General features: G+C 49.6%; 6 protein-coding genes across 6 annotated transcripts; 3 read left to right on the top strand and 3 right to left on the bottom strand.

Moving 5' to 3' along the window:
• Nucleotides 1-812: 812 nt before the first annotated feature.
• MAA_10144 (heme peroxidase) lies at nt 813-2,846 on the bottom strand (the record flags this gene model as incomplete). The annotated part of the gene is made up of 4 exons (XM_007828142.1): nt 813-1,503; nt 1,603-1,857; nt 1,920-2,290; nt 2,352-2,846. The coding sequence occupies 4 exons, from the start codon at nt 2,844-2,846 to the stop codon at nt 813-815; spliced, it is 1,812 nt and encodes a 603-aa protein (XP_007826333.1).
• Nucleotides 2,847-4,701: 1,855 nt separating this feature from the next.
• Nucleotides 4,702-5,508, bottom strand: MAA_10143 (Heat-labile enterotoxin, A chain; the record flags this gene model as incomplete). The annotated part of the gene is made up of 1 exon (XM_007828141.1): nt 4,702-5,508. One exon carries the CDS (start codon nt 5,506-5,508, stop codon nt 4,702-4,704), a length of 807 nt encoding a protein of 268 aa, XP_007826332.1.
• Nucleotides 5,509-9,059: 3,551 nt separating this feature from the next.
• Nucleotides 9,060-11,147, bottom strand: MAA_10142 (Zn(2)-C6 fungal-type DNA-binding domain protein; the record flags this gene model as incomplete). The annotated part of the gene is made up of 4 exons (XM_007828140.1): nt 9,060-9,187; nt 9,265-9,704; nt 9,757-10,131; nt 10,207-11,147. 4 exons carry the CDS (start codon nt 11,145-11,147, stop codon nt 9,060-9,062), a joined length of 1,884 nt encoding a protein of 627 aa, XP_007826331.1.
• A 443-nt stretch (nt 11,148-11,590) lies between these two features.
• Nucleotides 11,591-12,605, top strand: MAA_10141 (amidohydrolase family protein; the record flags this gene model as incomplete). Its single annotated transcript, XM_007828139.1, has 2 exons — nt 11,591-11,648; nt 11,707-12,605. 2 exons carry the CDS (start codon nt 11,591-11,593, stop codon nt 12,603-12,605), a joined length of 957 nt encoding a protein of 318 aa, XP_007826330.1.
• Nucleotides 12,606-13,700: 1,095 nt separating this feature from the next.
• MAA_10140 (heterokaryon incompatibility protein) lies at nt 13,701-15,257 on the top strand (the record flags this gene model as incomplete). Its single annotated transcript, XM_007828138.1, has 1 exon — nt 13,701-15,257. One exon carries the CDS (start codon nt 13,701-13,703, stop codon nt 15,255-15,257), a length of 1,557 nt encoding a protein of 518 aa, XP_007826329.1.
• Nucleotides 15,258-16,663: 1,406 nt separating this feature from the next.
• MAA_10139 (Ankyrin repeat protein) lies at nt 16,664-19,291 on the top strand (the record flags this gene model as incomplete). Its single annotated transcript, XM_007828137.1, has 1 exon — nt 16,664-19,291. The coding sequence occupies one exon, from the start codon at nt 16,664-16,666 to the stop codon at nt 19,289-19,291; it is 2,628 nt and encodes an 875-aa protein (XP_007826328.1).
• Between the last annotated feature and the right edge of the window lie 3,519 nt (nt 19,292-22,810).

The following is a 22,810-nucleotide window of genomic DNA, read 5'->3' as shown; positions in this document are numbered from 1 at the left end:
TATAAAAGAAATACTTAAGCTTAAAAACCTTACCTAGGTATATATTCTAGCTATATAACTAATAAGTCTTATATTAATGTAAAGCCCTTTTATTAGGCTTCACGATCTATTAGGCCTTTTCCGTGTAATAATAACCATATATTACATGTTGTAATATTGGATTTAACTGATTTGTTATTGAGCAGCCTTGTATAGTGGACTGGGAAGTCGTCGATGTGCAAAGAACTGGAGATGATGGCATACTTTTGCCACTAAAGAAAAATCACCTGGCAAGGTCAATAACCGCCTCTTTGGAATCGAAACAGAGTTGATGCGTTCATCATTCTCACGCGGATCATTTCTGTTACACGGAGGTACAGGCCCACGGAAAGTAACAATCACTTGCATTTGAAAAGCCGATAGCGTTGAAGAAGATGCTGAATTGTCTGGTCTAACATGGAAGATGCGGATAACGAGATGGAGCTGCATGGCAAAAAGATAAGGGGCACAAAAATAAGAGCACATACAACACTAGGTATTCGCTGGTCGTCACCGACCCAACTACTAATCCAGCGCTCGCCAGGTTATCATACGAGATCAGACGGGATCGTGAGTTCTACTGGCGGCTGTGGCCGTATGTGACAGACCTCTCTTTATCTTACTTTATAACATTCAAGACAAGAAGCGCAACAGAATATAACACACTGTTGACTAGTCGTCACCGACCCAACTATCAATCTAGTGCTCGAGATGGTACTGAAACTACAGACAAGCAACGTCGGTTGAACGCCATACGTTGGCGTCACTTTTACTCTAAAACAACTCCCCCAGTCTCAGGCATTTGTCTCAATGCCCCCATACGCCTTGGACTTGGGCAGCTTGGTCCACGGCGCAAACACGTTTTCGCTCTGATCCAGGACCGGGCCCAGCTCCGGACAGTGTCTCCGCAAAATATCCTTCATGGTGGTATGCTGCACCCAATGCAGCCCTTCCTCGGTGTACGTCTGCGCGTTCCACGAGCCGGCGAAGAAGCGATCGCTCTTGAGGCGATTACTTGCCATTAGGATGAAAACGCGAAAGGCCGTCTCGCTAAAGCCGAAGCCCTTGATGAGCGGCTCACTGTGCGACCCGACGAGGGTATCCACGAGCTCAATGTCGCCGTAGACGTCGCGCAGTTCTTGCGCCAACTCGTTATTACCGCCCGTCAGTTGCTCAAACGTCTCGGGAGCCGACATGCCCAGCAGTCTGCGGAACTGGTTGTACCGCGGGACGCCGCGCTCGCGGTCTCGGAGGATGTCGACGGTTCCCAGGTCGCGGACTTGGCCGTCGGGCGTGTGCAGGCTGCGCAAGAAATCGGGGTAGTTGTTATTCGTGATGGCGCCGGCATAGTTGATGCCAAACGAGTAAAAGGCGTCGGATAAGTCGAGGCCCGTCTTGAAGGGCGCCGGTGCCTGGTGGAAGATGATGTCCTTGATGGGCACAGTCGAATGGTGCGCGCCCGTGGCGCAGTTGAAAAAGGCAACGCTGTCTATTTGGGCCCGTGGCATTAGACATGTGTCCTCTTGTTATATGCCGGGGAGGATCGACTTGCCTGGAATCAAGGGGTGCATTCTGTAGACGGACACAAACTCCTCGGTGAGGGAGTAGGGAACGCCAAAGAGCTCGGTTGGAGACCCCGGAATGCCGCTGATTATCTCGCTCGTCTTGGACAGCCGGCCGACGAGATTTGTGAGGGTTTCGCCGGCGAGCCCCCACCAATTCGCATTCATGCCAATCTGCAGAGCCGGGTGGCCGAGAACCGCCGGCGTCCATTCGACCGTATGGATCTTGGCCATGAGTGCGCAGTTGACGAGCCGGGCAGTATCGAAGATGTCGGTACTGCGCCAAACAGACGGTTAGGAAATCTTGCCGAGCAGAAGACGGGAAAATGGCCCACGTACCCGTTCCAATCTGGATACGCCCGACGGAGCCTGTCGCAGATGGCGTTGTGCTCGAGAACAAAGAGCGAGTGAAGAATGTGCAGGCCAAACCACCAGTTGTCGACGAAACCAGTCAGAGGGACGCCGGCCGCGTCGTAGGAAATCTGCCTCAACTTGCCGTCCTCGTGCGCGGTGCGCAGCCTCTCCGTTTCGACCTCGCTCGAGCCGTAAATCTGGGACCCATCCCACCAGGCCGTATTCACGTTCTTGTATCCCGGTGTTTCGATATCCGAGGCGTCAAGGATCTCGTCGGGCTGCGTCTTGAGCAGTTCCATCCGACCACCTGGCCAGCCGTCTCCTTCTGGAAGAGGAACGTCATACGAGTCGTGAGCCTGGGCCCAAGTTTGTTAGCCTACGTCGCACATTTTCCCCAACCAACTGGCCACGACGGACCTTTTCATGAGCCATCCAATCGTGTGTCTGAAACTGAATCCAGGCGGCGGCGAGAAGGTTAAGCGTCGTGGCGGGGATGAAACCACCCTCCCGGCGCTTCATGAACCTTTCACTAATGACGCGAGGATTCGGATTCCAGAGCTCTTCTTCTGTTGGCTTGCGGCAGTATTCACGAGGAAACTGGCGACCGAACCTCATGCCCGCACAGCCCATGCGTGGCATCGTAAGCGAGTTGTATTTTCCGTCCGAGTTTCGCGCGTGGAGGAAGCGCTCATCCATGGGCTCTGGCTCGGCCATGCTGACCACAGCGTGTCCGGGTGGGTAGCCGTCGTGGAGGTTGTTGCGGCGCAAAGTTGTCCTGATTGCCTCGAGGTTGAGGGTCCCGATGATGCCGGGGAACTTGTACCACGGCACGACCTTGTTAATTATGCCAAAGGCCTTGGCTAGAACGCGGTCGATCAGGCTGGGCCTGTAGGGGGGAAGTTGCCCAGGCATTTTGACCTCTTGGCTGGACATTGGGTTATGAAGGAACAGTTCCGATGTTCCGTGCCCGTGAGGTATCTGCTTGAGGACATGAAACTACTTGGGCTTAGAGGGGCAGCGAGTCTACCGCCAACTATCTGTCTATATATACATGTGTCACTTAACGTGTTTCTCCCGGGCTTCAGACTCTGGTCATGGCAGGTGGTGTTACACGGATGACGCGTTGCCATGAAGGCACAGGCCTCAGCTTGAACCCGACGATAGGTACACAAGCGCTCTAATCACAAGACCTAGGGCAAGGTCCCTTACCGCTCTGTAATATAAATAAAGGTCTTACGCCCTTAAGGCCTTAAGGAGAACCAAGGATCTTTGATATTAAAGCAAAGTATTAGCTGAATATGAACACTGTTCTAAACCCCTTGTCACAGGCGGCCGCTACCTTGGTACGTCTGATGCCGATAAAAGCCGGATGCATGTTGCCACCGCCGTGTCTCGAATACGCGCTTGTGGCGGCGTACATGACGCAATAAGACGGCAAAGGGCTGACAGATCAGACATGTAGCTCGTCTGACAGCTCGTGCCTCGCGGGACGGCTGGTCGTGCCAACCGTGACTTGACTCTTCACAGACAGAACTTGTCAAACACTTGTCCCGACGAGGCAACGATCGCCGTCTCTGCATCTGCTGAGCCAAGACATCGCCAGCAGATGAGGCCCAGCTGAGGAACTGTCAATGGATTTGGTGTCACTAATTATTGTGCTCGCTGCATGTCTGTGACGGGTCGGCCCTTGCTACATGTGCCAAGGGCCCCAATTACCAATCCCCGGCACATCTTGTTTGCCAGAACCAGCGGTCCCCGGAGGGTGTAAGATCTGGTTGATCCATGTAGTCATTCTCGCCCGCTTTGCCTACCCTAGGACAACTCGGCAGCATCAGGATCTTGTATAAGGCGGCAGCTATATATTAGCAGATAGCCAACGAAAACCGAATAGACGTGGTCAGAGTAGGGCTGCATGTATCGACGTAAAGTACGGCGGCAAGCCGTAATCCTCCCCAGGCTGGTATCAGGTGGGCACCTTGAGCTAATATCATGCCTTCTACGCCCTCCGCGTCAGCACGGTAGCTATCCTTTTATTCGAATAACCCACTCACTATTCTAAGAGGCACATTTGTAACCAGGAGCTTTAGTTACGTAAGTAACGCATAGACAGTATAGGAAATCACAAGGTAAGCCTATAAAAGGATCCTTTTTAGGTTACTTTTTCCTCTTCTACGCACGTAGTCGCCTTAGTATATTCCATCAAAAGAAGGACAACAAAATAGATTTTACCGTAATTCTGCCTGCTATTAACTAGGCGCTGGCCTAGCCTTTTTATTTGCCACCACTATCTATGGTGTTATGTTTGTCGGAGTTCCTGTCTGGTATTTCAGCGGCGGCAGTTGCGCCTGTTCCGGCATATTGGATAACAGACATATTGATGGCGGCCATTTAACGACTAATCCGTCGCAAGGATCAGTGGTGACGGTGCGAAGGGTCAATATATAACCGCCAGCACGAACCGGAGCCCGTCGATCTCGTACGATAACCTAGCGAGCGCCGGATTAGTAGTTGGGTCCGTGACGACCAGCGAATACCCGGTGTTGTATGTGTTTTTTTCAGACTCCAGTCTCTCTGACAGCGACCTATTAAGAAGCAAGGTTGATAGCGGTAGGCTTTTTTTATTTCTTTTTTGTTTCAAATATTTATCAGAATATAGCTATTGCCTAAACAAGCAACGTCATCTCAACACGTTGCCTTAATTTGGCGTCTATTCCCTTTATAATATCCTTGATACGAACTCTGCCGGCATATCGTAAAGCCGTAGCAGTTACGCTCGACAGCTTACAGGAGCCTTGAGGTCAAGTGGAAAGGTCCCCTTCCAGCCCACAGGCGCGCCAACCTTGTTCATAAACTCAATGGCATGCTGCTTCAAAGTCTTGTTCCCCTTTGCGAATTCGCTCGCAAGTGGCCCTGGTCCTCTCCCCTTCGGCACGCCAGCAAGTTGAGGCTGTCCTTGACTAACGCGATATTGGTCGTATACCGGGTTGTAGTCTCCGTTAATGACCCGGGCGAAGGGGAACTCCTTCCCAAAATCCTCAGCTGTCTGCCACCTCTTTTTCTCTTCTTCCTGGATACCGCCGGCGTCCTTGCGGGTCGTCACACTCTTGGGAACCCAAATGGAGGCCTTAACCTGGTCCCAGCGTATTCCCCCCACGGCAGCAAACGAGTGCTCTTTATACATAGGCTCAAAATCAGAGTGTTCTAAGTCAATTATATTTGGCGTGGCGTGGATTTCATATATCCATCCTCCTTCGTTTGGATTGTGCTGGATAGCAAAAGAAACAGCGGCTGCAAATTCCGTCGAGGTTGCCGCGTAAGCCGATTGGAAATTTCTGTCGGGGTCTGAATCGGTACCAACATTGTGCCAATACAAACTGTATGACCTTTCTGTCATGTTTCCCGTGAAGTCGGGCGGGATTCCGCCGTCTTTTTTATACTGTTCTGGAGGAATCGGATCGCCACGGTAGACGACGGTGGGAAGATTTTGTGATGTTGGCGTAAATGGTTCGACAGGCAAAGCACCCAGCGGGACGGCCAGGGCAGACGCCAGAATCAGGGCAGCAAAGTGCTTCATGGTGATGGATGGGCTGTTAATGTTGTAGAGATGAATTGCGAGTGGTCAAGATATTGGTTGCTATTTTGCGAGGTAAAGAGCATCTTTTAGATATTTTTTTATTCTTTATAAATTTTTACCAGTAATAGATTAATAGCGTGATATAATACACCTTTAGATGGAGCGTGGCACGAGTTGTAGTTCTGTAAAGCTAAAAGTAAAATAAGGCAGTTTATATTTTAAGGCATATACTTGCGCATAAATTTATAAGCGTTCAGCTGACTCGTGGTACCAAATTATCGCATGATAACCCTTGCAGCACAGCTGCTATAGAGGCAAGCAAATAGTATACAAGCGCATCCTAATACAAGTAGTAAAGCTAGCATAATTTTAATTATAATATAAACTAGTATTATAACTTGTCAACAGAAAACGTTGCGCATTAGCATTAATTACGTGCGTGCATGAAAGTTAATGCAGGTAATATTAGCATAATAATCGGTTTCTATTAAACAGGTATTAAGTAATATAAGTGAAACGAAGAGCATAAAAGTAATATACTAGTAGCATAAAGTGCTGGGAATATAACTTTCATGCAAGTAATATATTACTTTTCTTGACACGTTAATATTATGCTACAAGTAAATTACAAGGGAACAGCCCCACTTTAAGACCTAGATAGCGAGTCAGTTTTTTTCGCCTTTTCTTCCAGACTGAATAACCGCTTTATCCGAGTTACGCACAACTATTTTTATACGCTTGTATCGTCACGTATTATTCGCTAATACTCATCTTTGATAAAAAGCAAGCGAAGGACGTATTTCCATTCGGGTCTACTTAAAAATATATGTTCCTTGCCGCTCTGATGCGCTACGTCCCAAGTATTGCCTGCCTAATCTCAATGACACATACCTGATTAATGCCTTGTAAAGAATCAGCGTGGGCTGGTGGTGGCATGGAAGTCAGCCATTGGCGGACTGAACAAGCCTTTAACCTTGTAGGTAACCAGGGGAGAGTGCTCTGAGGTGTGGTTGTAACCAGCAGTTGGGCTGTGCTCCGCCGGTCGCGGCACCATCCGTTTTGCAACCAGACGCATTGACGTAAAGTACGGCGGCAAACCGTAGTCCTCCCACACCAACTCTCGGTTCTCTGTCCTTCAAAACGGACTTGACACTATATCCTTTCTGCACGGTCATGTGTTCAATCTGTGTAAACTCCATGGCCTTTGTCGGTGAGGCTCCTTTGTTCGGTCTTATTGTTATTGGGCCAAAACCGTGTAACAGCTATAGTTGTACGTGACAGAGACCTCTTTCTTGGTCTAGCTTAATATTTACGTCTATTTAAGAGACGAGAAGGGCAAAAAAACATACAACACCGGGTATTCGCTGGTCGTCACCGACCCAACTACTAATCCGGCGCTCGTTAGCTTGTCGTGGGTGATCGGACGGGAACCTGAACTTTGCTAACGGCGATGGTCGTATGTGAAGGCAAGGTCATCTATTGAGAATTATACTTTGAGCTTCAAAGAACCCGGGTACCCTTCTTTGCCCGTCACCTGGTAGATGCGGCTCTTTCGTGGACGTTTCAAAGCTAGCTTAGGGAGACTTGGCCAGTTACTTGCGGTCGATTGCGGTTGGAACCGCGTATTATCGTGGTATTGCCGATGACTTTGACAAGAGCCGGAAATATCGTAGGGTGTTAAAGGTCCTTGGTTTCCAAGAGGATCCAGGGGATTAATAACTACTATATTTACATTAAAGGAGCACTCGTGCCTGGGGCTCTTACGCAGGCACGTGTTCCAGCTGCGTAACCAACAAGTCCTTGATCGGTGTGCCCCTTTATTGGGCTCGCCATCTTGTTAAGCCTTTTCCTTGTAACAATGACAGTTTATTTCTAACTCTCTACGCGACCAAGAAACATGGGTCGCAGCAAGCTCTAGCTTCACGAGAGGACCCGATATCATGACCAACACGTACCCGGCTAAGACCCCCAGGTATAGCCGTTCCCTTTATGTATATATAATAGTTATGGTCCCCTTCTTTCTTCTTGGAAAGCCAAGGACCTTGGACACCCTACTCGATTATCGTTGAATTGAATCGTTTCCAAGCCCTTGTCACGTATACGAAAAAGCGGCTGGCGCCATCCCCCCCCTTGCCTTGCGCATCTCCAAGGGAATTTGAGTATCACGATTTACATCTTCACAGAGTTACGCTATACGGCCTTTGAAGGGCTCTTCCAAAGTTGCCCCCATCAACCATACTTTGCTTTGGACTCCGCCATCATTTGCACCAGAACTCAGCCGCCAGACACATCCGCAGCTTGCAGTGCGACGGCTCGTGGGGTTGCACGGCAACATGAATCTTCTGTAGACCTTGTACACCCTCAGCAATAAGCTTTGCCATGCTTAGCTTTTGCCATGCTTAGCTATTCTCCTGTCCAGCGCACAATTACCATCCTCATCTCTCTCAACGCTGGCTCGAAATGTTAACAAAATGTGGCGTTATTGGTACATGGCTATACTTGTTACAAACTATACTCCCGCATAGCAATATCTCTTTTCAATGGAACGCGCAAACTTGACATAATTGCTAGCTGTCGGGTCTACTCATTGGAAATCCGGACGGCCGAAAGAGCGGTTATACATCTCGAACGAGAGGAAGATTTGGCATTTAAAAAGGGCTGCAGGAAATGATCTAAAGCAACAAGACCGAATAACTTGGCCATGACGGAACTTGATCTTATCGAGACACAGTATAAACTTCATTACAGAGGCTGTCTGCTACAATCCTGGCGCGGTAACCTCTTTATAGTCTATGCTTGGCCCAAGAGCTGCTAAATCGACTGTAAGCTGACTCTTATGCTGTTTCCGTTCCGGTTGCATGTGTGGTTACCCTGAACGATGCACTACCTCCTTGCAATACTGTCAACTGCCGTCCCAAGTCAGATCTCCTTTATGACCTCGTACGAAAGTAATTCGGGTCCAAGGCACATGCATCGCTTGTCTCGATGCCACCGCGCCTCCTTGAGGCGCACAATAACGCTGACGATTGACTCATTCGGATACATGAGACGCGAGGTGTGTAGAATCCGGAGGGGCGGCGGAGTGAATGTGAGGCAGCTCTCTGATTCCATCGTCTGGGTCTTCAGAGGGGAATTCAGAGGTGTGAGTGAGGCTTGGTCTGCCTCCTTTCTCATCTCCATCCCCGGCGCACGAACAGGCTTTGCCACGACAAAATCCCTCTGTTCAGAAATTCGACGCGGCGGCGTTGATTTTGCCAAGGACTGTAAGCATATGCCCCCTTTAGCTTCACACAGTTGTTGCAGCACGGTCGTTGTTCATCAAATTTCACCTCTCTGGGGCACAAGCCAAGCAACCACTTCGAACTCGACCTCTGTAGCCAGGCTGTTTTGCCACAGGGCACACCTTGTCGTACTGACGGCATTCTCCTGCATCCTAGGCAATTAGTAGATAAGGACTACTGCATTGGTGTTAAAGCAGAGAACAACATGGCACCATCTGGCACTGTCTTGCTTGAAAGCCATGCACAAACAAGAGCCGCTAGATGATAAGCCTAAACCAGATCCCAAAGCTGGAAGTTCCAGAGAGGATTGCTCAAGTCGATTTCATCAAAGGTACCCTCCGCCCCAAATTCCACATCCGTGGCATTCGGACCAAGAATGGCACTCAAGTCGTGATCCACTAGACACATCAAGGCCATCAGAATCTGTTTAGACACAAGAGGGTTCGGAAACGGACCACGACAGGACGTAGCGTACCTCCACTCTGGCGCCTCTTCTCCTTATTCACCGTTTCTAGGAATCTCCCCAGTTGGCCCCTGGCCCTGGGCGCCCCTTCTATCTGCCACCGATGCTCGTCCAGCACCTGGAAGGCATTCGCCACGGCCTGCCCGTGAGGCCCGGCACCATCCTCCAGACTGACCCCCAGCTCGGGCACCAGCGTGGAAGCGATAATCACCGTTGCCGTAGACAGTGTCACATAGACTGCGGTCGAGCTGAAAATGCGGCAGCACGACTGCAGATTCTCATGAAGCAAGCCGATCGCCGACAGCGCCGCCTGGACGCAAATGGTGGACACCTCAATCCCCAAGGTGGCTTCTGCACGCGACGGAGGCGCATCAAACGCCGGTGCGAGGATTGTTCGCCGAGCCGTGGCCAGCATGTTGGGCCGGAGGAGCACGAGGCGGGTGTGCAGGATTCTGTGTGCGTGTTAGATGCTGAATTCGCCACGAGGCCAGAGTTGGTGTCAACCTGATTTTGACTGCTACTGCCTGCAGGCTTAGTGCTCGGCCACGCCGTGTGCTTGGCTTCTCGTGGTTGTCGGATCGCAGGTGAGCTGGCAGGCTGGCGTCGATTTGGTCCAGCTCCTCGTTCAACTGCAAGACTTGGGCAAGCTCAGGTAAACAAAGCGCACGGGCAAAATAGCCGTCATTGATGTCTGGAGCACGGTGGAATACATCGAATATCTTGATCGTTGCGATGAAGGAGTCAAGAAGCGAAGGTCTCGCTGTGGGCTGGACGCCCTCTCCGTCTTCCAAGAGATACTCGTCATCAATGGCACTGGGAAGAGGGACTTTGCCGTCGAGTTGAGTTAGGGCCCTCCATCCAAACAGACTTGACAGTAACCTATTTTTGTTTAGTACGGCGGTTTGGGATGGTATTGGTTGCAAAGGCCAGGTCAATGGCGGAATAGTCACATACCTTTCCATGGTAATGCAGAGATGCCATACCCGCCTGCTCATCTCTCGCCGCAGTTGACTCTTGGACGAGGATTCTTTATCAACATGCAGACCCAGAGTTTGGGAAACCCGGATCGCTACTGCCAGTGTATTGCCGCATCGATGTGAATATTTGGTGAAGCTCAGGTAATGTGTGGTGAGAAGAAGGTATTGCACTACTTCCAAGCTTGGGCTGTCGAGGGCGTCGAGAGGCATCAGAGTTCGAGCCCGGCGGTAGAAGCTTTCAGCAGTCCGCAATTTCAGATGCGGCTCAACGTTGGAGTTGTTGATGCAACCCAAAGCAAAAACGATATTGAGCGTTGCATAAAAGGTCGCTTCCATGGCCAGAGTCTCCCACGGGCCCGGCCTCTCTGGTTCCCAAAGGCACATGTAGCTTGCTCTAAAACTCGGCAAATGTAGAATAGGAAAAAGGGGGTATACAAATCGCTCATAGCAGTCAATCAAGTCGTCTGCGGTAGCTCTTCTCGGGACCACCATGGATGATGTGTCCGTCTCGACAAGCCAGGCGCCGCTCCTGCGCCGGATTGACGCATGATCCAGAGATGCGGAGGATTGGAGGCCGGCAACTTGCGTCATGTCGGAAAGAAACTGTGTCGTTGGATTGTCTGCAAATGTCGAGTCATTTTCTCGGCCTTGGTCTTCTGCCGTGTTGCGTGGACTTTGCCAGGTGGCTGTAGATTGACGCTCTAGATGTTGCAAGCGGGCCTTGATATCCGCCAATGTGTTGGAAGACACGGGAACGGTCATGTCATCGTATTCACACGCAGCACCCTTTGCCACGCACGGGGAACAGACCGGACGCTGGCCATCGCACCGCGTCTTCTTGGCTCTGCATATCTTGCATGATTCGCGAACCTTGCGGCGCTTGGATGGCTGGTGGCCATGCTCATTGTCCGGCGCCATCCCGCAGACTTCGAGGAAAGTAAAGAGCTCCCACCGATGCCCTGGCTACACCTGCGACTCGGAAGATTACGCGGCGTCGCTGCTTGTATCTGGAGCGTTTCCGTTGCGGCCGGGACGTTTCGCGGCGGTTTGTCTGTGAGTGACGTCATGGATGGACCCCGGTGAGTCCGGCAGTTGATTGGTTCAATGGGAGATCGGAACGTTCCCCGAAACCTCCCAAGTCCCAACTGCCGATCGGACTGTTCCCCGTTTGTGAAGTGAGACGACGCCTCGGGCAGAAGTACAAACGTCAAGGTCAACAAGCGCATCTACCATGTATATAAACCGCCTTCCCGTCATCTCATTGTCAAGAACTTCTCCCACAAAAGCCCAGAGCCAGATCAATCAATTGACCGAGTCTCTAGCGACCCAAACACGCCCAATCTCACCGTTTCTACTTCAACATGTCTGCCATCCCCAAAGTCGATGTCCACCACCACATTATGCCTCCTCAGCTTCGCGGTTCGTTCTCTGCTGGCACCCGCATATCAAACGACTTGGCTAATATTTCTCTTTATAGGCGTGGATGAAGGGCTGAAGGGCATGAAAGTCCCCGACTGGAGCGTTTCCAGCGACGAGGCCTTCAACAAGTCCGTGAATGTGCAGTCGGCAATCTTCTCCGTCAGCACGCCAGGTGTCACCTTCATCTCCGACCCAGAGGAGAGCGCCAAAGTCGCGCGGGCCATGAACGAGTACAGCGCCTCGCTTCGTGACCAAAACCCTTCCAATGGATTCTTTGCGACGCTCCCCTCTCTCGAGCATACTGATCTTGTGCTGCGCGAGATTCGCTATGCTTTCGACACCCTACACGCGGACGGTGTCACCTTGTTTACCAGTTATGCCACCCCGGGCGGATACCTGGGCCACCCAGAGTATGTCCCCGTATGGGAGGAACTCAATCGCCGCAACGCAGTCGTCTTCGTCCACCCCATCAACCACAAGGACTCGGTGTATTGGGACGAGAGACTGCCGATGCCTGCCTTTGATTGGCCCCACGAGACGGGACGCACAGCCATGGACCTGATCCTCAAACGGCGCCCGCAGCAGTTCCCCAATGTCAAGATCATACTGTCTCATGGCGGTGGTACCCTGGCGGCGTTGGTCACACGGGCTTGCATGATAGAGCTCCCCGAATTCGGTGGCGTGATGAGCGCCGAGGACATTGTTAGCCAGGCAAAAAGCTTCTACTTTGACCTTGCACTCTCGGGAAGCAATGAAATGCTCCCCCTGATTCTGGGATTCGCCAAGAAAAGCCACCTTCTCTTTGGCAGCGACTTTCCACACGCCACGGCCGCATTTAGCCAGAAATTCACCAAGTTTATTGACGAATTCCCCATGGACGATGATGCGAGGAAAGAGATATATCACGGGGCCGCGGAGAAGTTATTCCCCAGACTGAAAGGAAAGTTTGGGGCGTAAAACATGGACCGCGCCGGCGGAGGCTGTGCGTCCTTTTAGACATTGGTGTTGTGGCTCGGTATACCAGGCAGTGAAATACAGACAAGATCCAGGAAGCGCTGTTCTCCCCTCTTATCGGGCGGGAGCTGTCGCTGTTTTTGGCGCTTTGTATAGTAAGGAATGAATAGACTGCTCAAGTATAAGTGTGTATTAGCTACAAACGCGAACAGTACTACAGGTTTACTCACTGGTCTTGGTAGCTTTATAATAGGCATATGATAGGTTTAAGCTCTCTTAGCACTTAGTTTAATTCAAGTTCTCCAATCTAGCTTATGTGAGTTTATTTTCTACCAGTAAAGTCAATCGTTGCAAATTGATTGGCTTCCGCGCTCCACCGCCTTCTCCTTTAGGGAAGATGTCCCACTTTCTTAACCCGCCGCTCCACAGATTTCTATACGGACTAAGTCCCGACTACCTGCCACTCCCGCCCAACATTTTCACATTCCCTCCCATTACCCTCTCCTCTCTCCCTTTGACTCACCAGCTGATCAGTCATCAACACGTGGAACTACACTTCATACAGCAATTAGTAGCCATCGGTGCTGGTCGTGGAAGGCGAACCGACTTATTCATGCTTAAAGAAATCTGTAGTTCGCACTGTATTCCCCTCACCCATGGAGTTAAGCAAGCTTTGTCGAAGCTGCAAACAGGCATTATGTCCTGAGCAGGCCGCGCAGGATCGAGCTACTTTACCGAGGTATTTCCAACGGCACCACGAGAGCCTGGAAGATTTTTGTAATGCAGTCTCAAGCGGATGCTTCATTTGTTCAACTATATGGAAGGTTCTCAAGTCTCGTCGGCAGCCATCCTGGATCAACGGCGCTGACACAGCCTGGAAGCCTATGATTTGCAATCTCTGGAGCGAGAGAGAGAACTTGATGAGAATAATTTTAAGTGTTATATACAGCGATGAGCAGCACTTCGCGGATGTAGTATTCAGATTGATCTTACAGAGCGGTCAGTATGGCGACCTCGGTGAAACGGTCGCCAAGTGTTTATATATATTAATCTAACGTGGCAGACAAACAAGATGAGCCCCGTTTCTTCTCTTCCGAGATGGAGCCCCAGACTTCTTCCCTCTCCACTCTTGATTTGGCTCTGCGATGGACGCTCAACTGCCACGAACGTCATTTGGAATGTCGGCAGCTTCGAACTAAGGAAGCCTGGCGGCCAACACGTCTAATTAATATTGGGATCAAAGGTGATACAAAATGGAAACTTGATTTACTTCCTGATAAACTCCAGCACACGCCCGTTTATATGACCTTAAGCTATAGATGGGGCTTAAACGCTAATTTGCAGCTCCTTACGACAAACATTAACTCTTTTCAGGAAGGAAGACCCATTGACGACCTTCCCAGCACGTTCCGCGACGCTATTTCGATTGCGCAAAGATTTGCCGTCAGATTTCTCTGGATTGATGCGCTCTGCATCGTTCAAGATTCTAGAGCAGATTGGGAACGTGAGGCGACTACCATGGGACGTGTCTACGCCAACGCATTATGCAACATCGCTGCCGCCTTATCAGATAGCCCAGACGGAGGTCTTTTTCGAACTAGAGACCCGGAAGAGCTTCGACCGGGTCTTGTACGTGCTGTTGTGAACTCAAATAAGCCCCCGAAGACTTATTATGTGTTTGACGACGCTTACGCTAGCCGACAACTCTTCTCCAGTGCGCTACTCCAACGTGGTTGGGTATTCCAAGAGCGGCTCCTCTGTCCCAGAGTTCTCTACTTCACAGAGGAGCAAGTCTTCTGGGAATGTTTCGTCGAGCAAAAGTGCGAGGCTTTTCCGTATGGAATCCCTGGTAGTGTTTCATCTAAAAAGCGCGACATGTCAAACATTATCTACTCTACACAAGGCCATAACGCGATGAGCCAGCAAGGTTGCTCTATTTCACCGCAAGGACTAAAAACGTGGAATAATCTGGTGCAAGAGTACTCGCGATGCGAGTTTACCAAGACGAGTGACAAGTTGTTTGCTCTCGCTGGATTAGCCAGTATATTCCGTGACTGGTCCAGAGATGAATACATCGCCGGACTCTGGAAATCAAATCTCGCGATACAGCTGTGCTATTCAGTGTGGGAGACTAAGCTCAAGCATCCATCAGAGTATCGTGCGCCATCGTGGAGCTGGGCTTCGCTGGACGAACACATACAGTTTCCCGGCTCACTAGAGAGGGCAACAGCGCACATATCTATACTTGCCGCCAACTCACGGCAAAGTTTGACAATTCGCGGACACCTCTCTCAAGCGACATTTGAACCAAAAGCGCAGCACTTAGATGGGAATGTCGTCCTAAGCATCAACGGCCGGCACGTCAACGCATGTATTAACCCAGATACTGTGGATATCAAAACCCAAGAAGTGGGGATGCTGACTATTTTAACTCTACTGTCGTACTCAACAGCAGAGCGAGGCGCCGAGAACCCTATAGAGGTAGAATGTCTTGTCCTGGAACCGGTTCTAACTACTGCAACGGAAACCTATCGGCGGATTGGGATCTTGAACACATACATGAGAGAGGGCTTGGCATCGCTTGGTGTTTGTATCCAAAAAGATAATTCTGGAACGTTAATGGATGTCACCCTTTCTGATGTTAATCTTATATAAGCCAAGGCCGGGAGGAAATAGTAGCGTTGCACGACGCGGCGGCAAATTAAAACGCACACTGTGGCTCTAATGCTTAATCATAAATGGTGATCTATGATTAGGTTATCATGCAAGTAGTTATAGCCTAATTCTCTGTTTGCTTGGCGCGGGCTTGGCCAGGAACAATGATTGCTACATAGGTCTAAGCAGTAATGCGCGTATATCTCTAACAACGCACTCTACTCCTCGTTTTAGTTAGCTCTGACTATTCTTAAATTACCAAACACACAATGCTTTGCCTCCTTAATTAGGGAGCATATATTGTCTTGTCGTACGCCTGGCTATAGCTTAATAGGTAGCACAGCCATGTAGGACCCGCTTAACAACAGACTGCCGCTACAGGTATACTGTAATGATTTCCGTGCCACCGTTAACTATCATGTTGTTGAGTTATGAGAGCCAGATTCATAGAGCAATTAGACGCAGTAGAAAACGGAAGAAATTGATGAAATTGATAATGTCTTATGCCTTCCAATTCCACGGGGAATTTATACGTTGTGCGGGTGGATCCTCGCTGCGGAGTGGACCCAGTCGGCGGTTAGCCCAGTGTCTTTGCAAATTGACCTCCAAAAGCGGCGTCGCGACCTCCAGAAATGGACATGCCTACCTCAGGAAATTGACACCCTTTTCCCGTGAACCTGCACTTTTGTTGTAAAGTTATCACTACCGAACCTGGGTCAGTAGATCGACAGCACCCACGTGGCAAAAGGCGCATTCAGCTGGAAAAGGGACAGATTATTTATCAATCAATTAATATACTCATATTTGTGCCATTTGTATTTTACTTGTTGTCTTGATTCTTACGCGTTTCAACACTCGGCCGAGTCCGACAGCTTGTCCGTCGAACCCACTTATTCACAAGTCAATTCCAGCCCATGGCATTTATTCTCTAGTACGAGACATTGCTTAGCAAAGATACTAGCCTGTTTATGAATATGTCAAGAAGAAGAACGCGCTCTCTTACTGAGCAATTATGACCCCTTATATTCCGTGAACAATTAAGGGTCAACTGGCAACCCGTCTCAGTTTAAGCATCGTCAAGCATGAGTCGTTTAATGGACCAGACTCCATGTCGGCCAATCAGAAAAGATTCGGTCCGCTTAAACAGGCAGCGGCTCCGGTGGGAGCCTGGATGTGTGGACTCTGTGGAGCTAGCCGCCCCTTTAAAAGGCCATTCAATCCTCTCTCTTTTGTCGCTTGATCAAGCACCGCTTTCATCAGTTTCAATTATATCTCTGGTCATCTAGCCAAGGTACCTGCTATCCTGTGACGGCCATTCTGTCCGCTTCTGACCCGAATAACTGTTCCTCGAGTCCATTTGTTTTCTCGAGCAGGGTTGCCCAACTTGGCGGGATATGACTACTGCCATGTCTGACCGAATTTCTTCGGTCCTGGAATTGGAAGACGCCAACCGTCGGACGCCGCTTTCATACGCAGCCGAACGCGGTGAAATTGATGCCGTCTCGGGGCTTTTGAATAAGGCTGCAAGCTATCAGGCTGTCGATGCCTTGGGGAGGACCCCTATTTTCTGGGCTGCCATCCAAGGCCACGTCGATGTGATCAAGGAGCTCATAGCGTATGGAGCAGAGTGGAAGATTGAGGATGCTTCTGGTCGAACTCCTCTATCGTACGCCGCTGAGAAGGGACACATTGATGCAGCTTGCGAGTTGGTGACGGCGGAGGCTCCTGAGGAGTCATCAAAAGGGGAAGACGAGGAGCAGCAGGAGGAGGGTTCAGATGAAGGAGACGGTGAGGAGGGTTCAGACAACAACTCAGATGATTGCTCCATGGCTTCGACCGCTTCCATTGTCTTGCCATTGAATCACGCGGTCCGCCGGGGGGATGAGGCCGCCGTCAAGACCCTACTGCAGCATGGCATGGACATGTTCTACGAATCAGCATGGGAAGACGATCCACAACCAGTTCTGCTCGCGGCCAAGAGTGGTAACGGTGAAATCTTGGATATGCTTCTGAAAGCCGGCTTTACCGCAGACTTGGCCGAGGACATGTATGCGCGAACGGCGTTGATGTTTGCCGCTGCAAAAGGCTACGAATCCATAGTCCGAATCTTGCTGGCGAGGGAGGATCATCATCTGGAAAGTGAGGATGATGCAGGAAAGAATGCACTCGCATATGCGATCAAGGGAGGACATGAAACCATTGCCGAGATGCTACGGCAAGCAGGTTTGAGCGAAGAACGAGATGAAGCTCAGTCCGAGACATCTTCCGCCCCCGCTGGTGATGATGACGCGGGTATGGATACGCAAATGCCTGCTGATTCTTGCAATGCGCTGGTAAAATCAAGCATGACGCAGGGGACAAAGAGCGCGGAGGCAGTTCACCAGCATGATGAGCCCGTCCCGAGAGCCATTGACAGTGGTAAACAAGACGCGCTCTTATCAGCTATACAGAGTAAAGATGTTCATACCGCACATACATTGGCAAGACAGAGCGGGATAGATGGTACTGCCCTGGATAACATGGGCATGTCCCCTTTACTGTGGTCGGTCAAGTCCAATATGTCATCAGTGACACGAACGCTCATGGCGACAACACACGCGCTACACGTGGACAAGCAGGGTCGGAATCTCATCCACCACGCAGCCATGGCGGATAACGGTGAAATTTTCCCTCTTCTCGTGAAAATGGGTGTTCCCGTTGACGAGCCAGACAAATCCGGCCGAACACCGCTCTCGTACGCTGCGGAGCTGGACCGGGTCGCCATTGTGAAGTTGCTTCTGCAGAATACTGCCGTGGACGTCAACCGTGCCGATGAAACTGGGCGCACGCCACTTTCACATGCCGCAGGCGGCGGCTCGGACCAGACAATAGAACTGCTACTGGGGAGACCCGGGATCAAAGTGACTCTGGCCGCTGACAATGGACGGACACCGTTGTCATACGCCTGCATTCATTCGACGTCGTCGGCGCCGACGTTTGAGCTGTTGAGCGCCGCCGACACTTCTGTTGCCGACGTTGCGGACAAGAATGGCCGGACTCCCATCTCATGGGCTGCAGGTTCCGGTTCGGCCGCTGTATGCTCTCGGCTTATTGCCCTAGGAGTCGACGTCGAACACATGGATAAAAATAAGAGGACCCCTCTATCTCTTGCAGCTGAACGGGCCTACGACGATGTCGTGCGTGTGCTCCTCGAAACGCGGCGAGTTGACAAGATGTCCAAATGTGCAGCTGGACGGACACCGCTGGACTGGGCACTACGCGAGTTCTCCGAGCTGGATGGGCCCTGCTTCGACTGGCACAGGCGCGAAGAACGGAAATGGGCTATTGTCTATATGCTTATCACAGGGGACTTGGATCAAGTTCCAACCGTCACGTCAATCGAAAGACTTCTCAAAGAGGCAGTTGAGCTTGACAAGCCGCAGGTCATCTCGCAGCTCATTCCCACTCACTTGGCAAAAGACATATACTCTCCCTTGGAGTTAGTTGAGCATGCCATGGAGCACGGGTCCGATGAGACGGTGAGAGCCGTCATCACGGCTTTGGCAAAAACCGAGATTGAAGTGTCTCATGCTTCTATTCTGTCTAGTGCGGCATCCGCGGGGAGGACTGTACTGGTTGAAGAGCTCCTCAGCAAGGAGAAGGCGCCGGAGACTGGTGATCAGAGTCTCATCTCTCAAGCCGCTGCCAACGGGCACATAGAGACGATACAAATGCTTCTGGAAAAGGGCACAGATGTCAACCAAGCGGATGGAGATGGGAAGACACCCCTTATGTTGGCGGGCATGCATGACCAAGAAGAAACTATAAAGATGCTGCTTGAATCCCCGGGCATTAATGTCAATGCTGTGGACAGCGACGGACGGACAGCTGTGTCTCATGCGGCCGGTGCTTGGTACTCTGGATGTTTGAAGTTACTCCTGGCAGATGCGAGGGTCGACGCGAAGCGGCAAGATGCCCAGGGCCGATCGCCATTGTGGTATGCTGTCGCTGCGTGGCGTCGCAAGGCCATCTGTGCCCTGTTAGAGGCTGCATAATGTTTTGGTTCTGAAGAGGAATAATCGAGTTCCCGCGCAAAGAAACAGCATGTCCGTCTGCATCAAGATTAGCCGCGGTCACTGGAATTGGGCTAAAGCCTACCAGCATATTAGTGTACGCCAGGAGCTTCTGAAGTGACAAGAGCCATGGAAATGAATAAATAAGTGATTGTGAACCAAAAATGGCACGAGTAACCTTTCCATTCAAGACCCTCGACGACATGACTTCACTCCTCGCTATTTGGGCCTGCAAGTAAGCTGCTGTATTCACTCTGGATATAACAGCCCAAAAACAGCGAGGGGCCAGTCAAATCCCTTGCTTCGTCTATGAAGTAGTGTGAGGGTCGACAAGAAGTATTTCCAGCGTCTTGTTGGCTCTGACGTACCGTGGGATAGGAGAATGGCGGTGCGGGCGCCTGCAATATTGTCCGATCGGGAACGCTGCCGGATGTGCTTATCCGTAGTAACAGAGATACTTGCAGCCTTGAATCACAAGATGATAATGCCAAGGAACGAGTTTTCCTAGGGATAGGCAAAGCGGGCGAGGATAACTCGATTCAATGTTCAGCTTGCACCCTCCAGGGGCCGCCTGCGGCGAGTTCTGGCCGGCTTTGACATCAATTGCAAGGTGGCGATGCTGCACACACGAGGTCGCGGTGGGTATCAGCCCAGCCGCATCATTTTTTGAGCACTTGAGGTATAATAGTGGTAAAGTACAGAGCCCAGTCCATGTGTTGCCGCACGCAATATAATCAGACAACTAGATATGCCACGCCAAGATACCGTACCAATAGCGCCGTTTGGGATCGAACCTAGCCTTCTTATAGATCCCATGGATAAGCCCTCTCCACAGCTATACTTTGAAATCATCTACGGGGAAAATGATTGTATCCGGAGTAGTGGGAATGACTTTTTTGCCGTGGCTGCCGGGACTAACTCCATTAGGCCCGTTTGTGTGAGGAGTTCTATTATTGCGGTCATTACCAGGAACTCCGGTACTCCGCTAAAAGTTGGTTACTATTAGTAATTTTTTAGTTATGTAAAATAAAAACTTACAATCGGGGCAGCGAGAACAAAGCCGCTAAGCGACATGGTAAGAAGTGCAGAGAGAAGCTGCATATTGAACTTGATGATAATATAGAGAGTTCAAAAAAAGTTGTGTTTGAATTTTCTTATAAAAAATAAAATCTTAAGGGTATTTGCTTCTTATATAGGTTTTTCAGGAACTTATACTTGCTCTCTAAGAAAGTGCGAATTACTCGTATTATATTATAAATTAGTTGCATTAAATTATAGATTAGTTGCATTAAATTATAAATTAGTTGCATTAAATTATAAATAAGTTGCATTATATTATAAATGAGTTGCATTAAATTATAAATTAGTTGTATTATAAACTAGTATTATATTTAAATATAAACTTTATATTGAACTTGTTATAGCCTAGGCTGTTTAAGGGCACCCGGCTAACGCCGATGCAATAACGCCACCAAATAAAAGCCTCACAATCGGCCCCTGAGCGTGGCATAAACTATGCAAACAGGTAACCGGCTCCTCGAGAACTTCTAGCTCTTCTTTTCTGTAACGCAACTAATATACTAGTTTGCAACACGCCTCTGACTGTATAAGCCCCGTGCCCCTTGTATTAATGACTCGCACTGTTTCGTACATGAGTCAGAGCCCCGTCAATTGTAACACGTCTGGTTGATTTTCCAAGCCGTATTAGGCATTATTGCTAGGTTCTCTGTCACGGGCCTGTTATGCCTGAAGCACACACGTGTAGCCTCTTTTCCCATTCGTCACATACATGTCCAGAGGCTAAGCCTTTCGGAGCGCATCCCTACATAACTGTTATGCCATGAAAAGGACACAGCAGCATTAGCCAGCCCATGTACTCTTGCATTAGTATGTCGTGTGACAAGACACAGCCCATGGCGTGACTTGAGGACAGGTAAGTTTCAGTGCCATGCTCGTCTGACAGTCTTGTCTCGGATGACGCTCTCCTCCGTAAATCGACACGTTGCTATTATCGAGGCGTGATGGGACGATAACAAGCACCGCACGACATCTCTAATAGAATCTCTTATAGGACATTATCTAGTTATAAGCGGCGGACAGAAACATGGATTCTATTAGCGTTCTCAACGCTTGGTCAAACATGTTCCATTATAGATATAAACGACGCTCTCACAATCTCCTTTCAGCCGAACTGCATTTACTCCCAGAGTAACAAACGACAGTTCTAAAGAGAAACTCGGATAAAGCTGCTTATTTTCTTGACCCTTTTATCGCGTTGCGCGGGTGTTCCTGACCTTGCCGACGTCAATGGTTCAAGGGTGTCAGTGGCCGGAACAAGGACAAGGTGCGTCGAGTCTCTTCAACTGTAGCTGTTATGTGACGAATTCTTATTCCCCTACCGAGAGGCAGAGTATTTTAGCTGATTCACATGGCATTTACTTATCTATCCTCGCTTACCCGACAACTTGGCAACCCTGACCTCAGCTTCATGTAACCGTGTGACATGGGACTATATGCCAGGACAGGGCGGCATCGAAGCACACCTTCAATACGAAAACTCGCATGGGGAGAATGTTTAGCACCCGACATGTAAAATATTCAACCCATAGCTATTCCGTCAGCCTTATAATTGCTTTTTGTAATGAAGGCTTGCACTAGACTGATAATAAAAGAAACACACCTTAGGCCGCGTTATTCTTTATACTGCAGCCTCACATAACTAGTCTGGGTCGACAAGGATGCTTTTGTTGAGGCAAGGTAGTGCCAGTCAAAGCAGCTATTCCCAGAAAAAATAAAATGCTTCACTGTCACGATTACACGAGGGCTACAATCACGGGGTCTAGAGCAGAAGAATATCATCGACTACTTGTATAAATAGACTTTTTTAGTCAACTAGTTCTTAGGGAAAACCAAGGACCTTTATTGCTAAAGACTGTAATTACGTGAATTAAGTCATGTTACTCGAAGCCGTTAGCCCGTATCACATTTACCAAGGACCACCATGGATATAGCACGAGTAGTTTGACACTGGAGGGCTGAAGAGTAACACAAGCAATAGAGAGGCAGAGAGTTTCGGGCTTTGTACTCAACTTGCAGAGAGTATAATAAGGTGTGATTATTACTTTACAAAAAAATGCTGGATCCTGAACCGGTGCTCCTAGATCTCGTGTAGCCGAATACGATGCCGACTGGAGCAAACGTCCTATCTAGCTCGAATCCAATCCATACCATTCCCTAAGGCCCGATAACGACAGAAACCCGCTTATGGCCGGCCGAGCTTAAACTCCATAGGAGAACTCCATACAACGGCCACAGCTTACATAGTGATACACTATATAGAGCATGGGGAAGTATGGAGTTACTAGAAGCGCAACGCAGGTTAGTATACTACTAGCAATTGGTAAACTAGTAAGATCAGGCAAATACTTACAAGCTAGAGTAGTAGTTTATTAATATATTAAGTAATATTAATATATTTATATTAATAAAAGGTTATACTTA

Source organism: Metarhizium robertsii, assembly GCF_000187425.2.
Source record: "Metarhizium robertsii ARSEF 23 chromosome Unknown MAA_Scf_18, whole genome shotgun sequence".
In the NCBI taxonomy this organism is placed as follows: domain Eukaryota; kingdom Fungi; phylum Ascomycota; class Sordariomycetes; order Hypocreales; family Clavicipitaceae; genus Metarhizium; species Metarhizium robertsii.
Note: the sequence above shows the minus strand (reverse complement) of the source record. Positions and strands in the feature narration are given on the sequence as shown.